The 25,414-nt window shown below is 39.3% G+C and overlaps 1 protein-coding gene across 4 annotated transcripts; it reads left to right on the top strand.

The window, feature by feature from the left end:
• The first annotated feature begins 3,444 nt into the window (after positions 1-3,444).
• On the top strand, positions 3,445-25,016 carry FBXO30 (F-box protein 30). Of its 4 annotated transcripts, none has more exons than XM_070417843.1 (4): positions 3,445-3,636; positions 4,602-4,677; positions 11,640-13,702; positions 18,603-25,016. In XM_070417843.1, exons 3-4 carry the CDS (start codon positions 11,663-11,665, stop codon positions 18,804-18,806), a joined length of 2,244 nt encoding a protein of 747 aa, XP_070273944.1. In that variant the 5' UTR covers positions 3,445-3,636; positions 4,602-4,677; positions 11,640-11,662; the 3' UTR covers positions 18,807-25,016. The 4 variants fall into 4 exon arrangements, with proteins under 4 accessions (XP_070273944.1, XP_070273946.1, XP_070273945.1 ...); XM_070417845.1 differs by having other exon boundaries at positions 4,602-4,689; XM_070417844.1 differs by having other exon boundaries at positions 4,578-4,677.
• The last annotated feature ends 398 nt before the right edge of the window (positions 25,017-25,414 follow it).

Genomic DNA, 25,414 nt, shown 5'->3' with positions numbered 1-25,414 from the left:
TCAGAGAGATAATGAGATTAGAGCTGTAGAATGAAGAGGGAGGAAGGTGAGGCATGATCATTATGTGAGCACCAGGCAACTTGGAACTGGACTATACAGTGTGCGCTGGAGAAAGGAAGGAAACTAATCAGGCTAGAATGAAAGCTTGACTTTGAGCAATTGAAGACAGGAGTTGAGACTTCACCCTGTGGGCATGAGATAGCCATCACAGATATCGGAATAGAGAAATGGATGTCTTAGGAAGAACTATGTTGGTGGTGAGCTTGAAGCAGGAAACACTGGAGGAGGAAAGACTGGTTAGGCAATGGCAGAAATTCAGATTTGTCTAGGATGGTAACTAGGAATAAATGTGAAAAAGGAAGAAAGGATTTTATTTTTCCTGAACATGGGAAATTATTGAGATGGAACGAGCAAAGAAGACTGTGAGGTGTACAGCCTGACTCAACGTGAGGGGGTGGGTAGGGACCTAGTGTCAGATGACTTAGTAAAGGGGAAAGCCCCAGATTTCAGTAAGCACAATCATGGAATCAAGAGATTTTTAAAGCTGGAGAGGGCTTTAGAGATCATCTACTGTAGCCTTTTCATCTTATCGGAGGGCAAATGAGGCCAAGGGAAGTATGTAACTCAATCCAGGGCAGTGGTGACTCAGTCCAGGACAGTGAGCAGACTATGGCAAGAGTTTAGCTGCACCCACGTCTTCTCCACCAGCTCATCTGGCCTGTTTCCCTATCTTTTCTGACTAGTTCTCTGGATAGTCAGTCTCAAACTCTAGACTGAGGACCACAGCCCATATGCAGCCAAATAAAACAAAATAGAAAAGTTGGGTGGAATTTTTCAAAAAGCTAAGTTTATCCACTTAAAGAACTTTATTCTGTGATTCTGTCCTTCCTAAAATATGGTGTGAAAATCTTTTGTTTATGAAATGCCACTGATGATACGGAATTTTTGGACTGGAACCCGGATTCTTTGTCCACTGGAGTTGAAGGATGAATCCATGAACAGAGGATAGTATAGCAAAGGTGGAGATTTATTGAAGAACAAGTACAGACTCCCACGTGAGGAGAGGGAAAGGGTCCCACAAAGTTCCTTTTCCCTATGGCTTATAAAGGCTACAGATCCTTGTGCCTTGATATCCCCTCTGATTGGTCACTATTCTCTTAGACTGGTTACTATAGTAACTCCTGAGCTCAAAGGTGAACCTCACATGGGACATGTGAAGTTCTCCCCCCTACCCCCACCTCCTCCTTCCTTATTGTTTTCCTATTCCCTTTGGGCTTTCTTCTTCTCCTGGATGAAGGGCTTCCTTCCCTTTATTTTGTAAATATAGACCTTTTGCTGTTCCCAGCTCCTTCATTCTATGGAAATGTACCTGTTGCAGCTTTTCAGCTTCCCTATTCTATGGAAATATACCTTCTGCTGCTCTGCAGCCCAGTACTTTTTTCCATGGTCCCCTTGATTTCTAAAATTTCCTAAAAGTTGTCTTTTTCACCCCTAAAAATTCCTGTTTCACTGATATGTGTGGTACAATTTTTACTGTCTTTCTTAGCACAATAAAAAGCTAGTAATCTAAGTACATTCCTTTCTTTTATTTTAAACTGGTCTTTAAAATCTAAAAGTCTTAGACTCATTTCTCTGCAGGATGGCAAATCTACCTTTCCCAAGACTTACCAGTTGGGGGTAAAAATGTAGCCGCACAAAGGATTACATAACAGTTTTCCTGTCTCTGCCCTCACCCACAAGGGCAGGATTACAGCATCCTCTTTATCACAATTCCCTCTCTCGCTAAGTCTGGGCAGGAGTCTACGAAATGGATACTGGGTTAGGAGTGAGTGGATAAGGGTCACTCATCACCTAGAACTCTGAATCACTGTCCCTTCTGTCCCTCGGCCTTACACCAAAGCTTGGTGGCACTAGCAGGGTAAATGGACCCAATTGTTTGATTATGGCCACGTGATATTTCTTTAGTCTGCGGTCATTTGTATGGCATTCTGCAAAAGCACTCCAAGCCACCTTTTTGGCTAGATTGCCTCGTTTTTCCCATGAAGATAACCTCGCTGCTGCAGTCCTTCAGAGAAGTAGACCTTGGTGGATTGCCCCATCAGGGCTCCAGAAAAACTTCCAGATGCCTCATTCTGTTGGCAGCAGGTGTGAGACCGGTGGAGTCAGACCAGACCTTGGTTCGGCAACCTTGGTACTTGAGTTCTGGCTAGGAAAAAATTCGGAGCCAAGACTCAAGCTATAAGAGAAGGTTTATTTAGAAAATCACAGAGGTAGAAGAAATGAACTCAGGGAACAAATTTCAGTGACAAAGGAAGGGCCCTTGGAGCTTAGGAGAAAGGAAGGTAAGCGTAATGTCCCTGGGGGTAAGGAGGAAGAAAAGGTAGGGAGGAAGAAGAGGGAGATGGGGAGGGGAAAGGCTAGAGCATGCTCCTGGATTTTAGGGCAGGTCCCAGGGAAGGATCTCAATAGAATTTCATCAGCTTTCCAGGTAAGTCCTTTCAGGGTTTGGTCTGCACAAATTGGTCAGCACCATTATTCAATGCAACTGGTCCTGAAGTCAGCCATGGCATAGCTTGTATGTTGTTTGAGCCTGGAGCTGAAATACAACTGAGGCCATGGTATTTCTAGGGAGGAAAGGTCAGAGGGTCAAAACCCCATGACCAGAGGTAAGCCAGGGGAGGCTCCATGACCAGGCATATGCCAGGGGAGGGAAGATTACCCTGGGACTGAAGTCCTTGTTTTCCCAGTTTGCCCAATGCTAGCAACCTGGGGCTTTCCGCTCTGGTGATCTTTTGCACCTGGCCCATCTTCCTTCATCTGCTCATGTCTGTCTGCCTGCCTCCCACAAATCCTGAGCTGAGTTCAGTCCACGGCGAGGTAGAGGACAAGGGTCAGGGCACTAAGTCACAGGACTTGGGCACATTGAGTTTAGCAGGCAGCAAGGCCTGTAGCAGCGATCACTGAAAATTCAGCGAAAGCTGCCCGGTTTCCTCCGATATCTGCCCCTAAGGGGAAGAGCCTGTACCAACAGCGAAGGGACCTGGGCTGCCACGCCTACACTTCAGGGAAGTAAACAAATCACTCCACTTGGGCCTGTTTCCTCATTTCCAAAATTATGCGTCTAGGACTGCTTCCCTGAATACACGAGTCTACAAATAAGATTTGGAAGCACAGCCTAAAGGAGCCACGCGGGGCCCAGTGGAAACCTCCCGCAGGTCTCGCCCAGCCCCAGGCTCTGCAAAGCCGACTCCCCGCTGGGGGTGTCCGTCGGAGGCGCGCGCGCCCCCGCGGGGCTCAGCGTGCGCGTCCCCGCCTCAGCGCGCGCGTCTGCGCAAGGCTCGCCGCCGCCTGGGCCGCCGCCTTCCAGACCCGGCCGGGCCGGTGGGCGGGGCGCCGAGGGGGGGCGGGGCGCCGGGGCGGGAGAGGCCGAGTCACTGGAGGAGGAGGAGGAGGAGTGGAGGAGGAGAAGGAGAAGAAGAGAAGAGAGAAGGTGGTTGCCCGGCCGGGCCGAGAGGGGCTGGAGGAGGCGGGCCGCCCGGGGCTGTGGGGCGCGGAGCGGGTCCGGGACAGCGAGGAGCAGCCGGCACGGCGGCCTCGGCAGCCAGCGCCCGGGCCACGGAGCGGCCGCGCCGGCCGGTGAGTGTCAGGAGGCCCAAGGGGGCGGGCGGCGCGGGCTGCGCCGGGGATGGAGGCGGCGGCCGGCCGTGCGAGGCCGCGGCCAGGTCGGAGGCGGCCCGGCCTGGGGCGGGGTGAACGCGGCCGCGCCGGCCCTGCCCCGTCGGTCCCGGCGCTGTACCGGCGCCGAGTGGGCGTCCGCGCGTGGGGTCCGCGCGGGTCCTGCCGCCTGGCCGGCCGCGGAGACGGGCTGCAAATGGCGACCCCGACCCCGAGGACCGACCCTCGAGTCACCCTGCGGTGCGCGTTGGTGGGTTGGAAAGGGAGTGACGGAAACTTGGGAAACCCCAGGAACCGCGAAAACCCTGGTCCCTTGCCTTTGGCCGTTTAGAAACCCGAGTTCTTTGGGGGCAACAAACGGGTTAACGTCAGACCCGGAGGCATCTTCCACTGTCTCCGCGGGATGAGTGAAGTTGGTAACTTTTCCATTCATGGAAGTGAGAAGCGCCGAGTCCCAGCCCGAGTCCTTATTAAAGGGAAACTGACTGAGTGTCTGGGGCTGACGGGTACGACCATTTCCAAGTTGTCCGCGCCCCGTCCCGTGCAGCTGCACGTTGGACTCGGAGCGCTCTCCTCCGGGCTTGTTCTCAGGGTGTGGACTGGGGAGAATGGAGACTGGCAGAGCCATGTGTTGTTTACCGTGGTTCTCCTGCTCCTCTCCCCTCTGCCTCCCTCGTTTTTTCTTTCTGGGCCGTTTCATAAGTCTCAGATAAGCGATGCTTGGGAAGGAACTGACCTTTTATTCCAGAATTACTGGATGGGCTCGGATCCAAGATGAAGTTATTTATGGGCATTCTGATACCATGGTAGATTAACTTAAAAGTCTTTAACTACAAAACCCCCAAACTTTCTAAACTTCAGTTTTTGTTTGCCACCTTTCAGTCCTGTGTTATGTCTTTCAGAGACCTAGCAAATTATATTCACAGGTTTGGCGTTCGCTCCTACTTGTCAAGGCTTTCCAAAGCAGACCCAGCTGTTGACGCGGCCGAAGGAAAAGATTAGGTAGGATAAAATGTACGTTTAGGATTTTTCTCAGGGTTCGATTTTTCTGTGTGCGATTTTCGCTGAATCACTGTTCTTTATGCTTAGTCACTGTTTCTTATTAGTTTGGGGATAACATGGTGTTTTGCTAACTTTCTTAAGTTGCCAATTTGTTTTTATCTTGGTACTTGACTGCAGTGACATAGCTTTTTTGTGTGATTCTGGAAATGTTAGTGGGTGGAGTTTTGTGAGTGTTTATAGAGAACTGAAGTTTCCACTATAGGCAAACTTTCATGCATTCCAAGTGTACTGGGTATTTAATTTCAATACAATATTTCTCCATGTTCCAAGGTACTTTAAGGTCACTAAAATAGGCACCGTAATATGTGTTTACTATTTGATATGTTACTAAAATGTGACTTTTAATGGGATAAGTCCTATGCTAATTTGTATGGTTTTGATGTAATTTTTTAACTGAGTTTCTGTGATTGCCTGTTTCGTTAAAGGGAGTTAGTACATTGGTATTCATAGAATTCTTTGAAGTTAAAGCCTTCAGTCAAGAGGCTATATAAAACATTATTCAATTTCAAATTCAGTTTGATAAAGCAGGTGAGATTGGCCTTGGAGTCGAGGTTTTTACCTTGTAGGTAGCTTAACACAGATAAGCATGCATGAATTAAAACTCATTCTGTGAAAATCTTTTACAAAAGGGGTGTGTCTTTTTTTTTTTTTAAAGAGTGGGTAATGTTAGCATTAGATAGTTCCTCATAGGATTGTTTTTAATAAAAGGTTATACATAAAGCTTTGTGTATATAAATGGTGTGTAAAGTGAAGTACCTCCGTTTTCTGGACACATACATAATAGTGCCCAACCTTTGTAGAGTTCTAGGGTGTTTTCACAGTAGTAATGGCCTCAAGGTCACAAAGCTGAAATTCCTTGTAAGCCCATTCCCCTCTGCCTTGCTGCCCATTGTCATTAGCTGAGTTATACCATTTGGGTGAATTATTTTTATCTGAGTGTCAACTCCAAATAGGTTCTTGTCTCAATATTAAATATTTATTAATATTTTAATTTCTGATGTAAGTCTTTAATAATTTAGTTTTCTTATTTAGTGGAGAACATGGCAAGTAATTAGAACTTTCACTTTGGAATAAGCTACTCATGACCATATTTAGAAATAAAAGATGTATGTTTTGATTATATCATAATTGGAAAGCTAAAGCTTGAAAAAAATTCCATACAATTAGATCATCTTTTTATAAATAAAAAGTCAGAACCAAAATTTAATAAAAGAATGTGTACAGTGTAACCCATTTAGCCATTTTGGACTCATCAGGAGAGCTTGTGCTTTGAGTCATGAGTTTAATGATAACGTATTTTCAATCTTGTCTACTTAAACCAGTGAAATACCTGTTCCACTGAGGTTATTGATTGATTGTAGTATTTAAAACTGAGTGCTCCTGATTACAAATAAGTCAGCAAGTGTTTTTGTTACTGTACAATAGTGCTTTGTACAAGAAGGGTCAGACTTACTCTGGAGGAGCTCATAACTGATTGCAAGCAACTCCACTGTTTAAGTAGAATTCTTTTCCATCTACTCCCATATTAATTGTAATATTAAGCAGCTGATACCACTTCCTTTTTTGAGCTTCTTTTCCTCACCCTAAATCAACTCAGCATCTTCACGTGTGCAGACACCGCCACCTCTGCTTTTCTTTTTCCACCTGATGTCTTATATTCAGTAACCAGTAACCAGACTGCAGGATTTGGTTAGGGCCGGGGCTGGCAAACTGCAGCTCTTTGGCACCTTGAGTGTGGCTCTTCCTAAGCCTTAGGAGTACCCTAATTAAGTTAATAACAATGTATCTACCTATATAGTTTAAGTTAAAAAAATTTGGCTCTCAAAAGAAATTTCAATCGTTGTACTGTTGATATTTGGCTCTGTTGACTAAATGAGTTTGCCGACCACTGGTTAGGGCAGTGGTCGGCAAACTTCGGCTCTTCGGCCCCTTGAGTGTGGCTCTTCCACAAAATACCGACTTCTGCGCATGGGCCACGAAGTTTCAATCGCACTGTACATGCACGCCCGCACGTGGTATTTTGTGGAAGAGCCACACTCAAGGGGCCAAAGAGCCGCATGTGGCTCGGGAGCCGCAGTTTGCCGACCACTGGATTAGGGAATTAAAATAGTGGAACAGTATACAGGTAAATGTTTCCTTCTGTGCCTTTTATTACTATTATTTTTTAAGATTTTAAAACAGTGGAAGATTGGAATTAACTTTTTTGATTTACTTTTCCCTTTGGTTTGCTTTTTGGTTGTATAATTTACTTCATATACAGTATAATGCCTGGGACATATGACCTAGGTGCTCAATAAAAGTGATAACTAATGACATTCTAGCGCTGGTACAATGAGTATACTAGATCTACAAGGGAAGTATGTAGTTTTCCATGAAATCAAGAATCTCATTATGTTTTGGAATCCATTTGGTTATTTCTTGTATTGTAATTCTTTGTTGTTGTTTTTAGGTAAGTGAGGCACAGTATTGAACACAGGGAACACAAGAGTTGAATGAGGCAGAGATGGGCCTGCTGCCTTCATGGAGCTTAGAGTTTTCTTGTGGAGATAGATATTAAACAGGATAATGATTTACTTAGAGTTGTGACTAGTATTACCAAGGAAAAATACAATGTGGGACGAGCATGTAATGTAATATGGGATTCATATCTTGTCTATGTGGAAAAGTAACATTTAAGCTGAGACATACAGATATTTGAGGCAGCAGTTAAGGGAGAGGTGTGTGTGTGCGTGTGTGTCTTGGAGTCAGAAGCAGGCATTAGGAATAGCCTGAGGCAACAAGCTGTGTGAGTAATTTAGGTGACTTAGCATATTTTAAAATTTTGCTAATTTGCAATGTTATATTGCTTTTTTTAAAATCACCTTACATATTTTAATGAATTCTGAAAAATAAACAATTTGTTTTGAGAGCCATATCTTTAAGTCTAGAAATAGCTTTGAATGACAAGGCCTAACTTCATCATATGGGAAAATGCCATATCTTAAAACTATTTTATGGATTGCTTGTCAGCCACAGAGTATGAGTTGGCCAAGAATTTCTGTTAGAGAAAATTGAAATTACTGTAAGGCATTTAATCATTTACATATATTTTCTGGCCTAATGAAACTTTTCCAGTTGTTTGGAAATGTTAAGATTCTTTTCTTAGCCTGGTCAGTGTGGTTCAGTAGTTGAGTATCAGCCTATGAACCAGGAGGTCCCCATTCAGGGGTCATACCCAGGTTGCAGGCTTGATCCCCCGGAGGGTGTGGGGGAAGGTGGGAGCGTGCAGGAGGCAGCCAACCAATAATTCTCTCTCTTCATTGATGTTTCTATCTCTCCCTCTCCCTTCCTCTCTGAAGTCAACAACAACAAAAATATATAAAATAAGAGCCTTTAAGTGTTTTATTTAAGCTTTGATTTCCTCTTGTGTAAAATCCTTATATAATAAAAGGCTAATATGCAAATTGACCCTAACAGCAGAATGGCTGGTTGCTATGATGCGCACTGACAACCAGGGGGAAGACACTCAACACAGGAGCTGCCCCCTGGTGGTCAGTGCACTCCCACAGGGAGTGCTCCGCTCAGCCACAAGCCGGGCTGACAGCTACGAGTGCAGCGGCCGAGGCGGGAACCTATCCTGCCTCCTCTGCAGCGCTAAGGATTTCCGAGGGCTCCCAGGCTGCCAGAGGGATGTCTGACTACCAACTTAGGCCCAATCCCCTGGGGAACGGGCCTAAGCCGGCAGGTGGACATCCCCGAGGGGTCCTGGACTGTGAGAGGGTGCAGGCCAGGCTGAGGGACACCCCGCACGCCCTTCCCAGTACACAAATTATTTTGTGCACCCGGCCTCTAGTGTAGATTTATAATATGCATCTCAAAAATATATTTTAAAAAATTCTTTTTTTAGGGTGTTCTTTCAAAACTTAATATTGAGGAGTTTTAAATTATGCTCCTCTTGAACTTGAAGCCTCAATTTTAGCAACTTGTTCTCTTGGGCCTGCTGTGTCACTGTTCAACTGATAAATCAGGGATGGATGTTTTTAAAGCTGTTTCACAGGATTTATGAGGAATATGAGGCATATTTATTTGATAATAGTGATCTTGATTAGAAAGAGCTTGGATCTGAAAGTTTTAAGTTCTGAAGCTGAGGTTTATATACCCAGAACGTTATTTGGGTATTGTCTATTGCATTTTCTTATTTCTTAATATATTTAATAGTAAAATGGAATTAAACTTGATTCCTTCTTTGTATAACTATTTTGAGAATTGTTAAATTTATATTGTTCTATATGCTTATAGTGAGCATTATGAATGTAAGTTATTCGTTAAATAATTTAAAACTCCTATATTCAAAGCAAGGTATGTGCTATTATAATTAGAAAGGATGGAAAAGGAGGCAGGACCATCTCTGTCTTATTCAGTTGGGGATCAAACCTACAACCTTGCAGTGTACAGGAGGACACTCCAACCAACTGAACTATACTGGCCAGGACTCACCCAGTTCTTGACCACAGGGGTGATTGTGTTGGAATAAACTACACGCAAAGTTGTATAATCTCCATTCCTCAAATAACATCTTAAAATTGTATTTCCAGTTACTGAAGCGCTGCCTTATTTTCTTAAACTTTTTTTTAAAATATATTTTTATTAATTTCAGAGAGGAAGGGAGAGGGAGAGAGAGAGAGAAAGAGAGAGAAACATCAATAAGAATCATTGATCGGCTGCCTCCTGCACGCCCCCTACTGGGGATCAAGCCCACAGCCCAGGCATGTGCCCTTGACTGGAATCGAACCGGGACCTCTTCAGTCAGCAGGCGGATGCTCTATTCACTGAGCCAAACCAGCTGGGGCTTCTTAAACCTTTTATAAGTAACCATATCTGTTATTGTCCACATGCACGGATCAGATATAGATTTAAATCCTAGATGACCTTGGGCAAGTCAGCCTTTCTGAATCTCAGTTTCCTTTGGGTTGTTATAAGGATTGTGACATTAATTGACAAGACATACGTAAAGAAGGATAAAATAGGTATGTAATTAGTGTTCCTTTTGTCTTCTCTGTAAGTTCACTTCAATGAATAATAAATATTTTGGACTCATTGCTGTGGGTGTTTTTATTTTCATTTTTTAACTTTTTTTTTTCAGAGTAGAATAGTATGCAAGATGCTATTTATTTTGAAGCTTGAGAGCCTTCTACATTTGCCTTTCAGAGTTGCTCTTTTTCATTTAACTCAGTTGTTTGTAACAGTTGCTATTTTAAACACTTTGAATTAAGTGACTTTTTTGAGATGTGTTCTGTCGGGTGTGGTCATGTGATTTGTACATAACATAAAGTGTTCCTACAAGTTCTGAGAGCAGTGGTCACTTTTGGAACAGCTTGTATTTTTAGTTTTCTCTCAGTAAGTCAAGCTTACTTCAGCATGTGAGATGAACTTTGTCTGGTTGCAAAAAAGAAAGCTACAGCTGTTTTCACAATCTAATCCCTCAGCAAAGTTTGCCTTATTTTTTTTTTTTTTAGCCTTAATTCTTAATAAAGTTTCTTTTTGAATTTCTCCTTAATTTACAAATGTTTTTCACAATTAGTCTCTCATTTTTTCTAGTAGGTCTCTTTTAGCATGTCTGTTTTTAAGTTATAGGTCTGTCATTACCTATAAAATTTATAGAGTTAATATTCAGTGGTATATTTAGCTCATAATTTTTAATTTTTAAATACAGTTTTGTTGATAAATGTGTGCCTCCCTCCCACCGCTGGCATCATTAAGCACCATAATATCAATTCATAATTCTTTTACTTGCTCAAGAAAAGCTCTACCAATTATTGGTAGATTTTTGTTATTTTAGTTTGAAGGAAATCAAACCTGAACTGGAGAAAAAGAAATAGCAATTTGGGGAGTAGTTTACATTAGACATCTGGAACCAAAATAGAGTTTATGTGAAAATATGTCAGAGAGCTAGCTTATGCACTAAAGTGAAGAAAATAGGCTAATATTCAGCATCTCATCAAGAAAATTATTATCTACAACTGTATAATTCAACTTGGGAAATGTTGAGTTGAATTGCCTATGCCACATACACGTAGAGATGTATAATAAGTAATTAGCTGTAGAGATTTGAAGTTTGGAAGAGGGATCTGGGCAGGAAATATAGATGAGTTTTCAGAATATTGGTGGCAATTGATGCTTTTGAGAAATTGTAAACACCCAGGGGGAGAATATATAGAAGAATGAGCAAGAAATTACATAGGTCCCTGAAGAATAGGAGTGTTTTAGAAGAAGAGTTTTTAAGAGGTAGGGGGGAAACCAGGAAAATGTGACATCGTGAAAACTAAGAAAAAATAGCTTAAAAGGAGAAATTAGTCAACATCTATATAATAAAAGCCTAAGTGACTGTTATGGCAGAACGACCAGAATGACTGGTCGCTATGATGTGCACTGACCACCAGATGCTTAATGCAGGAGCTGCCCCCTGGTGGTCAGTGCGCTACCACAGGGGGAGTGCTGCTCAGCCAGAAGCCGGGCTCACAGCTGGCGAATGCAGCAGTGGTGGCGGGAGCCTCTCCTGCCTCCGAGGCAGCACTAAGGAGTAGCAAGCTGAGCGGTAAGGAGCAGCTAGCAGGCGGGTGGTAAGGTGCGAAGGGTCTTGGACTGCAAGAGGGCACAGGCCAGGCTGAGAGACCCCCCTACCCCACTCCCTCACTCCCTATGCACGAATTTTGTGCACCAGGCCTCTAAGTAATGATATAATGGCCAAGGAAGATGGGGTCTAGAAAAAACTGCCCTTTGGATTTAGCACTGAGCCTCTGAGTAGCACAGGTTTAATGAGTGGTGGTGAAAATAAAAGCCAGATTTATGCTTTGATTTACATTATTAAATAATTTTTAAAATTGGCCATTATTTTGTCTAAGTTATTTTTTTTTTCATCTTAGCAACCAGAGCTGGACTGGCCATTATGGAGGAGGAGCTGCAGCATTCGCACTGTGTGAATTGTGTCAGTAGACGGTGTATGACCAGACCAGAGCCTGGGATTTCCTGTGACTTGATTGGTTGTCCATTGGTTTGTGGCGCAGTCTTCCATTCTTGTAAAGCTGATGAGCATCGACTTTTATGTCCATTTGAACGAGTGCCTTGCTTAAATAGTGGCTTTGGATGTCCATTTACAATGGCTCGAAATAAAGTTGCTGAACATCTAGAAACATGCCCCGCAAGTGTGGTGTGCTGTACAATGGAATGGAACCGATGGCCAGTTAGTTATGCAGATCGGAAATCATATGAAAATCTAAGCAGAGATGTTGATGAAGTGGCACAATTAGATATGGCCTTGGCCCTTCAAGACCAAAGGATGCTCTTAGAATCTCTCAAAGTAGCCACCATGATGTCAAAAGCAACTGATAAAGTATCACAACCTAGAGAACAAATATCAGTTAAATCAACTGTTCCAGAGATATCACATGCTAATGGTTTGGTGTCTGTTGATGAAGAATCTTATGGTGCACTTTATCAAGCTACTGTAGAAACAACCAGAAGTTTGGCTGCTGCTTTAGATATCCTGAACACCGCCACAAGAGACATTGGCATGTTAAGTACGAATCTTCCTGCTTCCTCAAATGAAATGAACGAAGAGCAAAATGCCAGAGAAAGCTTACAGAATAGGAACTTGAAAGACCAAGACCATGTTTATGAGGATGAGATAGGAGCAGTAGGTGGAATTGACCATAACGATACAAATCAGAATGCCCAATCTGAACAAAATGGTTCAAGTGATTTGTTATGTGACTTGGATACCAGTTCTTATGACACTTCTGCTCTTTGTAATGGCCTTCCTTTGGAAAATATATGTACACAGGTCATAGACCAGAATCAGAATTTACATGGTGATTCTGGAGAAAGTAACTTAACAAATGGAGAATGTGTAGCATCAGATGGCACTTCAGAACCTTCCAATTCACTTTCAGTAGCAGCACAACTTAGGGAAGTAATACCACCTAATGCTTTGCCTAACGGCACAATTCAGCATATCCTCATGCCAGATGATGAGGATGAAGGAGAATTGTGTTGGAGAAAAGTAGACTTAGGAGACCTGAGGAATGTGGATGTCTTATCTTTCAGTCAACCTCCTTCATTCAAATTTCTTTCCAATTCATGTTGGTCTAAACCAAAGGAAGATAAAGCAGTAGATACATCAGATTTGGAAGTTGCAGAAGATCCAATGGGTCTCCAAGGAATAGATCTAATCACAGCAGCATTACTGTTTTGTCTAGGAGATTCTCCAGGTGGAAGGGGTATATCTGATAGTCGCATGGTTGATATTTATCACATTGACTTTGGAACTCAGACTTTTTCACTCCCATCTGCAATATTAGCTACAAATACAATGGTTGGGGAAATAGCTTCAGCTTCAGCTTGTGATCATGCCAACCCACAGCTTTCAAATCCAAGTCCTTTTCAGACACTTGGGCTGGATTTAGTATTGGAATGTGTCGCTAGGTACCAACCCAAGCAGCGTTCAATGTTTACATTTGTTTGTGGACAGCTATTTAGAAGAAGAGAATTTTCTTCACATTTTAAGAATGTGCATGGTGACATTCATGCTGGACTCAATGGCTGGATGGAACAGAGGTGTCCTTTAGCATATTATGGCTGTACCTATTCTCAGCGAAGATTTTGTCCATCAACACAAGGAGCAAAGATTATACATGATCGCCATTTGAGGTCATTTGGAGTTCAGCCATGTGTATCTACAGTATTAGAAGAGCCTGCTAGAAACTGTGTGTTGGGATTACATAGTGACCATCTAAGTGGTCTTCCTTTTGAGGTTCTGCAACATATTGCAGGCTTTCTCGATGGCTTCAGTCTATGCCAGCTTTCATGTGTATCTAAGTTAATGAGGGATGTGTGTGGCAGCCTGCTTCAGTCTCGTGGAATGGTCATACTGCAGTGGGGAAAAAGGAAGTATCCAGAAGGAAATTCATCATGGCAGATAAAAGAAAAGGTCAGTTTAATTTTAATTGTATTATCTCCTTACTTGACATATAATAGGCAGTTAATGTTGCTGAATTTATAAAAAAATGTTTGATATAGATCATTCTTAAAGCTTAACTCAATGTGACAGTTAGATAGCTAGAATTGTCATAATCAATATTTACTGCAGACATCCCAGAACTAGATTCTAATCTTATATGGCAGAGGCCCCTTCTGTTTCTTTAATCAAGCAGTTTTGTATCCATTTAGTTCTTCTGTAACAACTCCATTTGTGGCCATGTTAACCACCTTCTAATTTGGACTCCATCTGAAACATTTTCACCATTGGACAATGGGGGAAGCAAGAAGAAGGTTTTTTACTGCTTACAATTGGCATTTTCTTTCCATTCTTAGCAGTTTCTTTCTTAGGATTTGCTTCTTTCAGGTAGAACTTAAATAGGGAGAGATGAGAAAAAAGTTACTAGTAAGTGATCAATTCAGTATTTGGGGGCAGGTGGACATAAATGGATGGATGTGGTTATGTATTAAAGTGAGATAAGAGTAGGGGCAGTAGAATTTGATGTTTGTGGTGGACTCTGGGTTTAGTACAGTAAAAGGGAGTGCTGCATATTGGAAGCTTGAGCTGGGATTTAGGTAGACCCAGGAATAAATCCTGGCTCCACCATTTTTCTCCTGTGACACCTATATTTGCCCAGCTTTTTTTTTTTTTTTTTTAATACGTTTTTATTGATTTAAGAGAGGAAGGGAGAGGGAGAGAGAGATAGAAACATCAATGATGAGAGAGAATCAGATCGAGCCCGCAACCTGGTCATGTGCCCTCACCGGGAATCGAACCATGACCTCCTGGTTCATAGGTCGACGCTCAACCACTGGAGCACACCAGCTTCTTTTGGAGGCACAATCTAATAGAAACTAGCAGGTATTATAGATACCTTTGTAGGTGTTTTCATTTCAGAACTTCTATAATATGGAACCTTGCATTTTATAAAGTGGAGATAAATTTGATAAATTTCACATTGAGGTTTGGCTACTTTGTTTTTACAATCTTTAGGTTTTCTCTTACAACCACTCATTGCTCCAGTTTTCTGAATTCTACTTCTGTGTTCTCCTAAGGCAGAAACTTTATACTTTTAATACTTGCTGCATATATATATATATATATATATATTTTTTTTTTTTCATTTTCCAGATGATTTGTTGTCTTTCTCCCATTTGGCATGGAACTCTGATATGGCCTCCTGGCTTCTTTTTTTCCTTGCCCACTGGTTTTGACCAATGAGGTGAAATATTTTCTGTAGTTCTATTCCTGCAGAAAATCTACCTACTCTTGGAGTTTAAATTGCCATTATTTACTACTCACACATCTATGTCCTGGCCATTGTCTTATTTCACCTCCACCAGACCATTATATACAGCCGTTTACTGGATATCTCCACTTGATTATTTCACAGCTTCATCAAACTCAGCATGTCCAACTTAATCCACTTCTCTTTCTCTCTTAATCTCAGAAAGTGGCGTTATTTTCTATCAAATTGCCTAGAGTAGGAATTTGAAAGTTAAGGTTGACTCCCATTTTCTCTCTTTATTTCCATATCCCAGTAATCACATATTGCTACAGCACCTTCCTTCTTCAGACTTACCAGGTTTTTTTTACTGTTTCCATGACCATTTCCCTAGTTCAGTCACACCTTTAGTTCTCTCTGGAGTACTGCAGTTGCCGCCTCCTAACTGGGCCTCTGGTTCCATTTGTGTCTCTCTTTAGCATATTCTTTGCAGAAGAACTAGAGAGACAAACATCGTCGTATTTATTTATTTATTAAATATATTTTATTGATTTTTTTTTTTTTACAGAGAGGAAGGGATAGGGATAGAGAGTTAGAAACATCGATGAGAGAAACATCAATCAGCTGCCTCCTGCACATTCCCCACTGGGTATGTTCCCGCAACCAAGGTACATGCCCTTGACTGGAATCAAACCTGAGACCCTTCAGTCTGCAGGCCGACGCTCTATCCACAGAGCCAAACTGGTTAGGGCAAAACATCCTCGTCTTAAATACAGTTCTTAAGCTGCAGTGCTTAAAAACTTTTTAAATGTTTATCCATTGCCCTGGGATAGAGACTCCTTAATGAAACATTTAAGATTTTTTATAATCTTGTCCTTACTTACCTCTTCAGCTTCCTCTTATTACTCTCCGTTTCAGTCATGTTGATTTACTTGCAGTTGCCTGATGTTTTCTTTCTTGCCTAAGGCCTTTGAGCACTTGCAATATGCTGGACAGTGGGCTAATAAGCATTTTACTTTTGTTAGTTTATTTATTCTACTGTCCCTATTTTATGGAAGAAGAAATTGAGGTTTAGAGAGGTTCAGTAACTTGTCCAGCTAATCTATGGATTCAGACCTAGGGAACCTATCTCTGAAGCTTGTGATCTTCATATCCTTGCTATATCCTGCTTACTCTTCAGATCTTAGCTTCCTCAAATTAAGCCTTTTAGAACCCCACTCAGGAACGTTCTGCTCTGTGTCCTTGTGGTGTCCCATTAAATACCCCTCCTTTATATATATCCCTACTAAAGCACTCACCATGCTATTTTGAAATTCACTAGTAAATCGTCTGTTTCTTTCATTAGACTGTAAGTTCCTTGAGAAGTGAAGCTCTCTAGGAACCAACATATTCTACTGCCTAGCATTGCACCAGCCATATAGCTGGCATGAAGTACTTGAGAAATACTTGATTGAAAAATTGGCCCACTACTAAGATACTTTGTCATCAGGAGGTGGGAGCCATCCATTTTTTCCTGAGTTTGTTTCACCAGATTCCAGCTATGTGGAAATAAGGAGGCTAACTTTAGCGTTCTGCTGAAGCTTAACAAAAACTCCTAATTTTTCCCATAGTTTCATGAGTATGGGTAATTGTAATCTAGAATGCCTATTGGTAGTTACTCTCTAGAGCAGGGGTGGGGAACCTTTTTTCTGCCAAGGACCATTTGAACATTTATAACATCATTCCCAGGCCATACAAAATTATGAACTTAAAAATTAGCCTGCTATATTTGGTCAAACATTTAATTAACTCACCCCTAATGCCTTGACAGGGTCAGACCAAATGATTTCGTGGGCCTTATATGGCCTGTGAACTGGACGTTCCCCACCCCTGCTCTAGAGTCTAAACCAGCAGTCACCAACTTTCCGGACCTTATGGACCACCAGTGGTCTGCGGACCACCGATTGGCGACTGCTGGTCTAAACCACTGACTCCAGGTAAATAACTCCATCTAGGGTAAATGATACATCCCTCAGGAGTATAGCAAGTAAGTACCTTGTGTGCTGAACAGTGGTAACTTCTATTGTCAACTAAAAAAGTAATTCTGTTTACACAGAATTTTGAAGGCATCTGGCCACTCCAGAAGTCATTACCATTCTTTCCTGAGCTCTACTGAGTTCTGAGGGCTTCCCTCAAATCTATTGCTATTTTCTAGAGCAGGGGTGGGCAAACTTTTGACTCGAGGGCCACAATGGGTTCTTAAACTGGACCGGAGGGCCGGAACAAAGGATGGAGTGAGTGTTTGTGTGAACTAATATAAATTCAAAGTAAACATCATTACATAAAAGGGTACGGTCTTTTTTTTTTTTTAGTTTTATTCATTTCAAACGGGCCGAATGCTGCGGGCCGTAGTTTGCCCACGGCTGTTCTAGAGTGTCAGCTGTTTTACCATTTATTCTGTGTTCTCTAACTAGACATTGCTTACTGATGAGCTTAGCTAGACTGTTTGGGCCTTGTCTAGTCCCATTCATGCTTGTACCCAGGTCTGTCCTGCTCCATATATGTTTATTACCCATGTTCAGGTAGTTGTTTTTTTTACTTGAGAAGATGCAAGGGGGCCACAACACTCATTGCTACACTAATATGATGACAGTACTTCAGGACTTGGAGCTGCTGAGTGGCCAAAAGGGGAAGGAAGTAGCCCCCCCCCCCCTTTTTTTTTTTACTACCATCAGACACAGGGGTAGCAGGTGAACATTTTACAATGATAGAGCAAAATAAGATTCATTTTACAGAAATTATTTCTATATAAATCTTCAGAAACATTTTGAATAAATTGAAGTACCTGTATTTAACATTACCAAGTACCTTTCATACTTAAAAAAAATGAAAAGATAAGGTACCTTGACACAGTATTCTATAGTATTTTTCAGTGTGCTTCATATAAGCATAATGGGGATGGGTAAAAAACCTGGATAAAAAAATAGTACTTGTGTTGTCTATTTCTCCAGACTATGGATAGCTCTATATAGCCAACTAGATAGAATTAACGAATAGTGTAGTTCTGAATTCATGAGGTTATGATTTTTTAAAATTTGCTTAATAAGCCACGTTGGATGTGATATATAGATTTTAAGTTAATCCTCAACTGAGGATATTTTTCCATTGGTTTTAGAATGGAAGGGAGGGGGAGAGACAGAGAGAGAAACATTGATATGAGAGAGACACATTGATTGGTTGCCTTCTATATGCGCCCCAACCTGGGACCAGGGATTGAGTCTGCAACCAAGGTATATGCCCTTTACCAGAATCAACCCATAACCCTTCAGGCCACAGGCCAACACTCTATCCACTGAGCCAAATCAGCCAGGGCAGATGTGATTTTTAATATTGGTTTTTGTCTTTTATTTTCTTTTTGGTTATCCTCTTATTTATTGAAGTCATAATGTCATAGAAGCAATTTGTCTTATAAATATTTGATTAACAGATTTGTATCCAAATGGATTTACTACTTTTCAATTTTGTTCCTACTTGAAACGTTATACTGCATATTTCTCTAATAGTAGTAATGCATATAATTAGAGCAAGAAGTGTGTTTCAATACTTTTCAGTTGACTTGTTTAAATCTGAAGCAGAATTTTCTTTTAGGTGTGGCGATTCAGTACTGCATTTTGTTCTGTTAATGAATGGAAATTTGCTGACATCCTAAGCATGGCTGACCACTTGAAGAAGTGCAGTTACAATATTGTAGAGAAACGGGAGGAAGCCATCCCATTGCCATGCATGTGTGTGACACGAGAACTCACGAAAGAAGGACGTTCACTGCGCTCAGTTTTAAAACCTGTACTTTAAAAACTGTAACTCCACTTGCACATACATGCAAGCACCTAGTATAATTTCTTTGTAATATGTGACACTTTATTAATGTATTAAAGATTACAACTAGCTAAATTTATTGTCACTGTGTATATAATGTTTTGAAGTGACATATATTTTTATAAAGTACTGTTTAGTTGGAAAAAAGTTGCCTTAATGTTTGAAATGTGTGAAACTTTTGGAACTTGCTGGACAGGGTGAACTAATTTTTTGCTACATAATTTTCAGAATTAGTATTTTTAATGGTGTGCAAATTTTGGTTCTTAAATTTTTTGCTTCTTAAACTAATAAGATCCTGACCAAACATATTTCCTCATGTTTTTGTGGGTTGCAACCCATACATTCAAAAGCAAAATTTTAATTCACGTTTTTGCACATAGGTTTTTCAGGTGAAAAATTCAGTTGCTTAAACATTGACATAAGATCCTTCTAAAGATTTTATATTCTAGTGCTCCCTTTATACAGTTGTTGACATATAGATGGTCTCTAATATATACTTATATGATATTTAAAATTATGGTAATGCCATTTATTACATTTTAAAAATAATTCACAAAGATGTATTCACTGTATGTATTTACAGCTCTCCTTCATAGAGTGGTTCATACACAACTTTCTTTTTATTAGATGCCACATCCAAAGACTGGCAACATATTATATGACAGGTTAAAGCAAAACAAACAAAAAGCCTGTGAATTTATTTTAATTTGAAGCTGTTCATGGTATTATTTGCTAGGTAGTTGATATTAGTAGAGAAGAAAATATACCTCATTTTAAGTTTGAATTGGGCATATTGTGTAAATAAATTTCAAGCATTCAGAATGCAAAGGGCTTCCCTTTTTTTATAAGTATTTAAAATTTTTGCTTTTTGATGTTTAAATAAAATCACAACTCTGTTGCTTTAAGACATTTAAAAATGTGAAATTTGGTATCTTTGTAAGATGACAATCTTGAAATGCAGAAACCTGTTGTGGTTGACAATCTCCTTAAAACAGTTCCAGTTTAATCTCCTATAGCCTTCTCTATCAAAAAAGTAAGAACTGCATCTTTGTGAAAAGATCAAGGTACAACAGAAAAATATTCAAAGACCTATTCTTGAACTATTTTATTATAGCTTTCCAATTTATTAATACTATTATTAACCTGATGTGGTCAGTTTAAAAAATGAATGTATCAGTATTTAGAAACAAATTGCAAAGATGGGGACATGTATTTAAATAATTTGTTTTAAGTAACTTCTGGCATTTGGTAGTCTGAAATGGTGACAAGTTACCTTGTTATAAAATATCAAAACTCTATTGTATCTTTTCTTCCTACACTTGTCCCTGAGAGTGCTCTATTGTTACTACGTTCTTGATTCCCATATATGGCAATCAGGCTGGGCAGAGGCATTCCTTGGGCATTAGAAAAGAATTCTAAACTGTTTAAAACTTGTTTTGGTTGAATCAAGACCTTATTATTGTTGAAAGATATAGCACTAAAGTCTAATCAATTGTTTCACCTCACCTGTCATTTTAATTAGTGGAATACTTATTTCTCAGTGCTTATACTTTCTTTTTCAACTGAGATTGAATGACATAACCAGTCTCTATTTCTGTGAAAACATCAGAAATAAGATATCAAATAATATAACTCTGCCTTTTAAAGTTTTGTTGAAGAATGTGTCTGGTTAGGATAGCACAAACATTAAGTTTTTGTTTTATGGTTGTGCTTTTTAAAATCCTTGGGTTTTAAGTTTAGACTTATTGTTTCCATACTGGATCATGAGATATTTAACATTTTTCCACCGTTTAGTTCTTTTACACATCATTGGCTGTTTTCTTTTTTGTTTGTTATGCCACCATACTGTTTTGTTAAAATGTGTTATTTGTGCAACATTTGTTCAAATTCTAATAAAATTAATATTTTCCCTATGTGGCTCAGTAACTTAAAAAGGAAAACTTTTATTTAAATAAAACTTAATACTTGTTTAACAAATTCCAGACACAGTCATACTGTTTCTGTAGAGTATGTTTCTGCATGTTACAGGAACTGCTTGTTGATTATTACTCACCCATGTTTTACTGGTGAGCATTAAACTTCTTTTTTAATATGGAAAGTTTATCAGCTTTCTGTGCCCCCTCAGTGTCTTGAAAGTAGTCCCACCTGTGGGGTATTGAAAGGCTGAAGAGTTTCTGGCATTATTATTTTTCTAAAACTTGTAATGGGCACAATTTATCTAGCCTTGTAAGCATGAAAAGATTTGTATGACATCCAAGTGAATTGTCATTTGAGAAGTCTTTGTTAGTCTTTGCTAACCATCAAGATAAAGTGGCAAGTGTAGGATGGAGGGAAATAATCTGAATTCACTTTTATCTGCTGTCTCCTTCCTCAGAACTGCCTGTTATTTTAGTTCCTTCCCTCCCCTTCCCTCCCTCCCTCCCTCCTTCCCTCCCTCCCTCCCTCCCCCATAAACTCTGGGATTGGAGCCAGCAATCTGTTTTACAAAAGACCTTCACGTGATTATGATTCACAGTAAAGTATGAGAACTTAGAGGAAAGACTGGAACATGCCAGCTGTTCTCTTGATGTGTTACTGGAGTGGGTAAATGTGTGTATGTACATACATGTGTAATCCAAAATTATGAGTTAATGGTTAAGTTAAATGATATAGTTGTGTTAATATTATAACCATGTGAGAAAATACATTGGGTACCATGGTTTTTGGACATTTTTTAAAATTATTTACTATAATATTTTAAATTTACTGTTACTAGTGTTCTGTTCAAGGTAAATTGTAATGCAACTTACAGTTCATTAGCACTTACATTTAGCCTAGTTATCAATTTTTCTCTTGTTTAGTGGTTACAGAGTGATGTGAATGTATTAGATTTCTAGGATAAGTAAAGAGTGTAGAAGTAGATAAATACTGGATTAAATCCTACAAAAATATTTGTAGGAATCCTTTCAACCCTATCAATGAAGGATTTTAAAGGTTGAATTGTTGGTTTATCAATAGCATACAATCTTTTTTGCCTTTGACCATGTGTTGCATACATAACCCCATCAATATTGTTGCTGTTTGCTATCCCTTAACATTGGGTATTGGGATCATAGTAACATTGAAGATAATGGGGTCAATAAAACTTTCATATTCTTTGAAGACAGGGTAGTTTTATTACTATATTGATAACAGATTTTTACCTCTGATGGTTTGAATGCATTGTTTGGCATTTAGGAGCAAAACACATTTAAGTTTTGCATCTCAACTTAAGAATGGGGTTTATTAATTTTTAAAAATGTCTAAGGAGTAGTTATGCAAACATAAAAAATGTGTGTGTTTCATGCATGACACCACATTAGAAGGTGATATGACAGGGTCCTGCAGAGGTGGGTGTTTAGAACTGCAGCAGAAGGAAAGCAATTGGCCCTCATTCTTTCAAAAGGCTGGACTAAGCATTTGATGGAAAGAATTTCTTGGATATGTGTTTGGCTGATCAGCTAAATACTGTTCTAAGTAATCTTACTTAACATGCTCATGAGGCCTAGGAAGAGATTATTAGTTATGCCTTTAAACAAAATCAACTCATCAGTGAGTTAAAATAATTGTGTCCATTGTGTTAAAATAATTCAATATGGGTTTCCTTAGGATTTGATCTAAATCTGATTTCAAACAAAAACATATGTAGAAGTAGAGACCAACTCTTAAAGGAGTAAACTTTCTAAATAAGGAAAGAAGAATGGTTTCTTTCTAAAGTCGCCTTCCGTGGAATTACTTTGATTTAAAGGATCAAAGTAAGTTAAAAAAGATGTTCTTTAAGTTTCCAATATATGGGTAGAAAACTGCGGCTCTCCAAGTTTAGGTATTGATGAGTGTGGAGGTATTTTGAGAGAAATGTGTCCCGGCATGGTTCATTTTTCTACTTTACAAATACAGAAAGAGAAAGGACATTTAGATATAAGGAAATTACTTTGGAAAATATCGTTGCTTAGAATGTTTGATTCCTAATAAGTGTTCAGAAAGAGTTTTGGGTAATACCAAAAAGAAAAGTAGAAACTAAGGTATGTTGTTCTGAAAATCCTTTGCAAAAACTAGTGTCTTTTGCTGAAATTGTTTCAAGTATTTTATTGCAACCTGTGAGTAGTAACATTCTATAAATTCATTGTTTATATGTATATTTATTTGCATGTATAATCTCCATAAATTGGCCAAGTAGATTTTAATACATCTTGAGATGTATTAATGGAGATACATCTTGAGGTGCTTTTTTCTAAATCTTAGAATGTTTCAAAACTGACATTTTTTATTCAGAATGTTTGATGTTCCAATGTATTATGTGGGAAGTGACTTTTCATTAATTTAATGAACTACAAAGAATTAGGTTAAAAGGATGAGTTTTAAAATGCTTTATAGAAATACAGTAAAAACTCATTGATATGAATTATATATTTTTAAAATATTTTTGACTCGCTGGACTGAAGTGAGTATTCTTTACTATGAAGAAAAGCATTTCTAAAGCAAACTGAAAAACAAGGGAAATATGTTTCTTTTTTCACTAACACCAATAAAATCTCAAGCACCCCCAAGTCATTATTAGTCCATTTGCATGCAAATAGGAGATGGTTCTTCAATGCATAGCTAGTTCTAGTGGTTTGTAATAGTGTATGTGTTTGAAAGTAATAAAACAACATTTCTGTTGAATTATTTAAGATTGGCAAAATCATCAGGTCAAATTATTTTTTCCCAGTAAAAGCAGATATATCAGGTTTAATTTTTTACCTTTTTCTAATATAAATTTAGAATTTTCTCAAGACAATATCCTTAAACAGATAAATAGGTTGATATGTGTTGGTTCATTCCTTGGCAGAAGGGCTGACTAGTTAGATTTCTATACCAGTCAAAGAGTAACATTAACTGTTACATTATTATTATTCAGTGGTCTAATATAAGAACAGTAGCAATAATTTGTTATTGCTCAAAAGATTGAAGTTGAAAAAAGGAGACCCTGCCCTTTGCTATTCTCTAGATGCTTTTTTCATTGAAATCCCCCCCCCCCCATTAATTTATATTATTGCTTTTTATCCCATAACTTGAATTTTCTTACCAGGTGATCAGGAAACCTAGTTTTGCTAATCAGCCTGTGATTAGTAATTTTTGTCCATACGTTTACATTTTATTAAGTAACTTCAACTTCTTTTGAAGTATCTCAGCTCAAAAATTTGTAGTATGGAAAAATTGAAGTATCATTCAGGTTTAACCGTATTATTTGATTAAAAGAAACCAAACCATAGAAATGGAAGCCATCATGGGTACTGCATTCAGTCAAGAGTAGAACTATCCAGTGAATATTTAATTATGTCAAATGGATGGCTTCATATCAATTGATAACTTTTAAAAATTGTTACTTGTATTAGAGATTTGAAGTAAAGTGGAGAATGGTATTGATTCCCTACATTCCAATAGTTTTGTGATGAAAACTATGACATGAATTGCTTTGAATGATTAATAATTTGGTGGACATGAATTCTAAAGATTTTTATGTTGCATTTAAAATGTTAAAACTGTATTGATCATTTGATCAGTGTTTAAGCACCAGTCAATCCTGAACACTTGAATTGCATTCCGAAAGGTAATTGCACTGACTCCTTTACTTACCTCAGAGGTCATTATATCTCTTTGATAATTTACATTAATAAGTGTTTTCTTCTTAAATGTGAATGGATATGGTTTTTCTTGAAAAAAGTATTAAGTGAAAAGCTAGAGACAAAAGGCCACATATTGTATGATTCCATTTATATGAAATACATATCCAGAATGGGCAAGTCCATGGAGACAAATCAGATTAATGGTTGCTAGGAGCTGGGGAAGTGACTGTTAATGGGTACTGGTTTCCTTGTGGTGATGAAAATATGCTAGAACCAGATAATGTGGATTGCACAACATTGTGAATTTTCTAAATGCCACTGAATTGTACAACTGGACAGTAATTGGCTTCAATGTCAACGTTCATTTTTCACCTTTTACATTTTTTTATGATTCCTTGTGGCACATGTCAATTTAAAGGTCCGTATTTAATATCATGCTTTGAAAAAATTTATAAATAATTTTCAGGATTATTTTTATAGTTTTATACTTTGTTTTCCTTTTAAAGAACAAATACAATGATGTGTTAGATAAGACTAAATTAATAAATTGAATTACTGTATATTTTTGTATTCTTTTGTATTGTCTTGTGGGAAAAACGTGAATCTTGGGGTTGGTAGGTACTTTAATGGCCATTTATTTAGTTTTGCATTTTATATTTGGAGAAATTGAAGCTGAGTTTGTCAGGGTGTTCATTCAGCGAGTACTTATTGAGCATCCATGCCCTGCATTGTGTAGGCTTGGTTCTGGAAGGCTGTGACATGCCTAAGGTTACACAAGAATTAATGACTACTTCTTCCCTTTCCCCTTTCTCCCTCCTGCCTCTCCTCCTCCTCCTATGTATCTGGTAATTACATTAGATACATGGACAAATGGGCAATTTCCAGAGAAGGAGATGGTTTAGACAGAGATTCACCTTACATGGTTCTTCCCATAGCTCTCAGTAAAATACACATGACCAC

Source organism: Myotis yumanensis, unplaced genomic scaffold (assembly GCF_028538775.1).
Source record: "Myotis yumanensis isolate MYYU_CA2020_CCGP unplaced genomic scaffold, mMyoYum1.0.hap1 SCAF_6, whole genome shotgun sequence".
Taxonomy (NCBI): domain Eukaryota; kingdom Metazoa; phylum Chordata; class Mammalia; order Chiroptera; family Vespertilionidae; genus Myotis; species Myotis yumanensis.
The sequence above is the reverse complement of the archived record's forward strand: the minus strand, read 5'-3'. Positions and strand labels throughout refer to the sequence as shown.

Bases quoted from the DNA above. Each gene is read 5' to 3' on its own strand.
- FBXO30 (XM_070417842.1), top strand. From the start codon at position 11,663: ATGGAGGAGGAGCTGCAGCATTCGCACTGTGTGAATTGTGTCAGTAGA. The intron at 13,703-18,602 runs GTCAGTTTAATT...ATTTTCTTTTAG, and splicing joins CATGGCAGATAAAAGAAAAG to GTGTGGCGATTCAGTACTGC.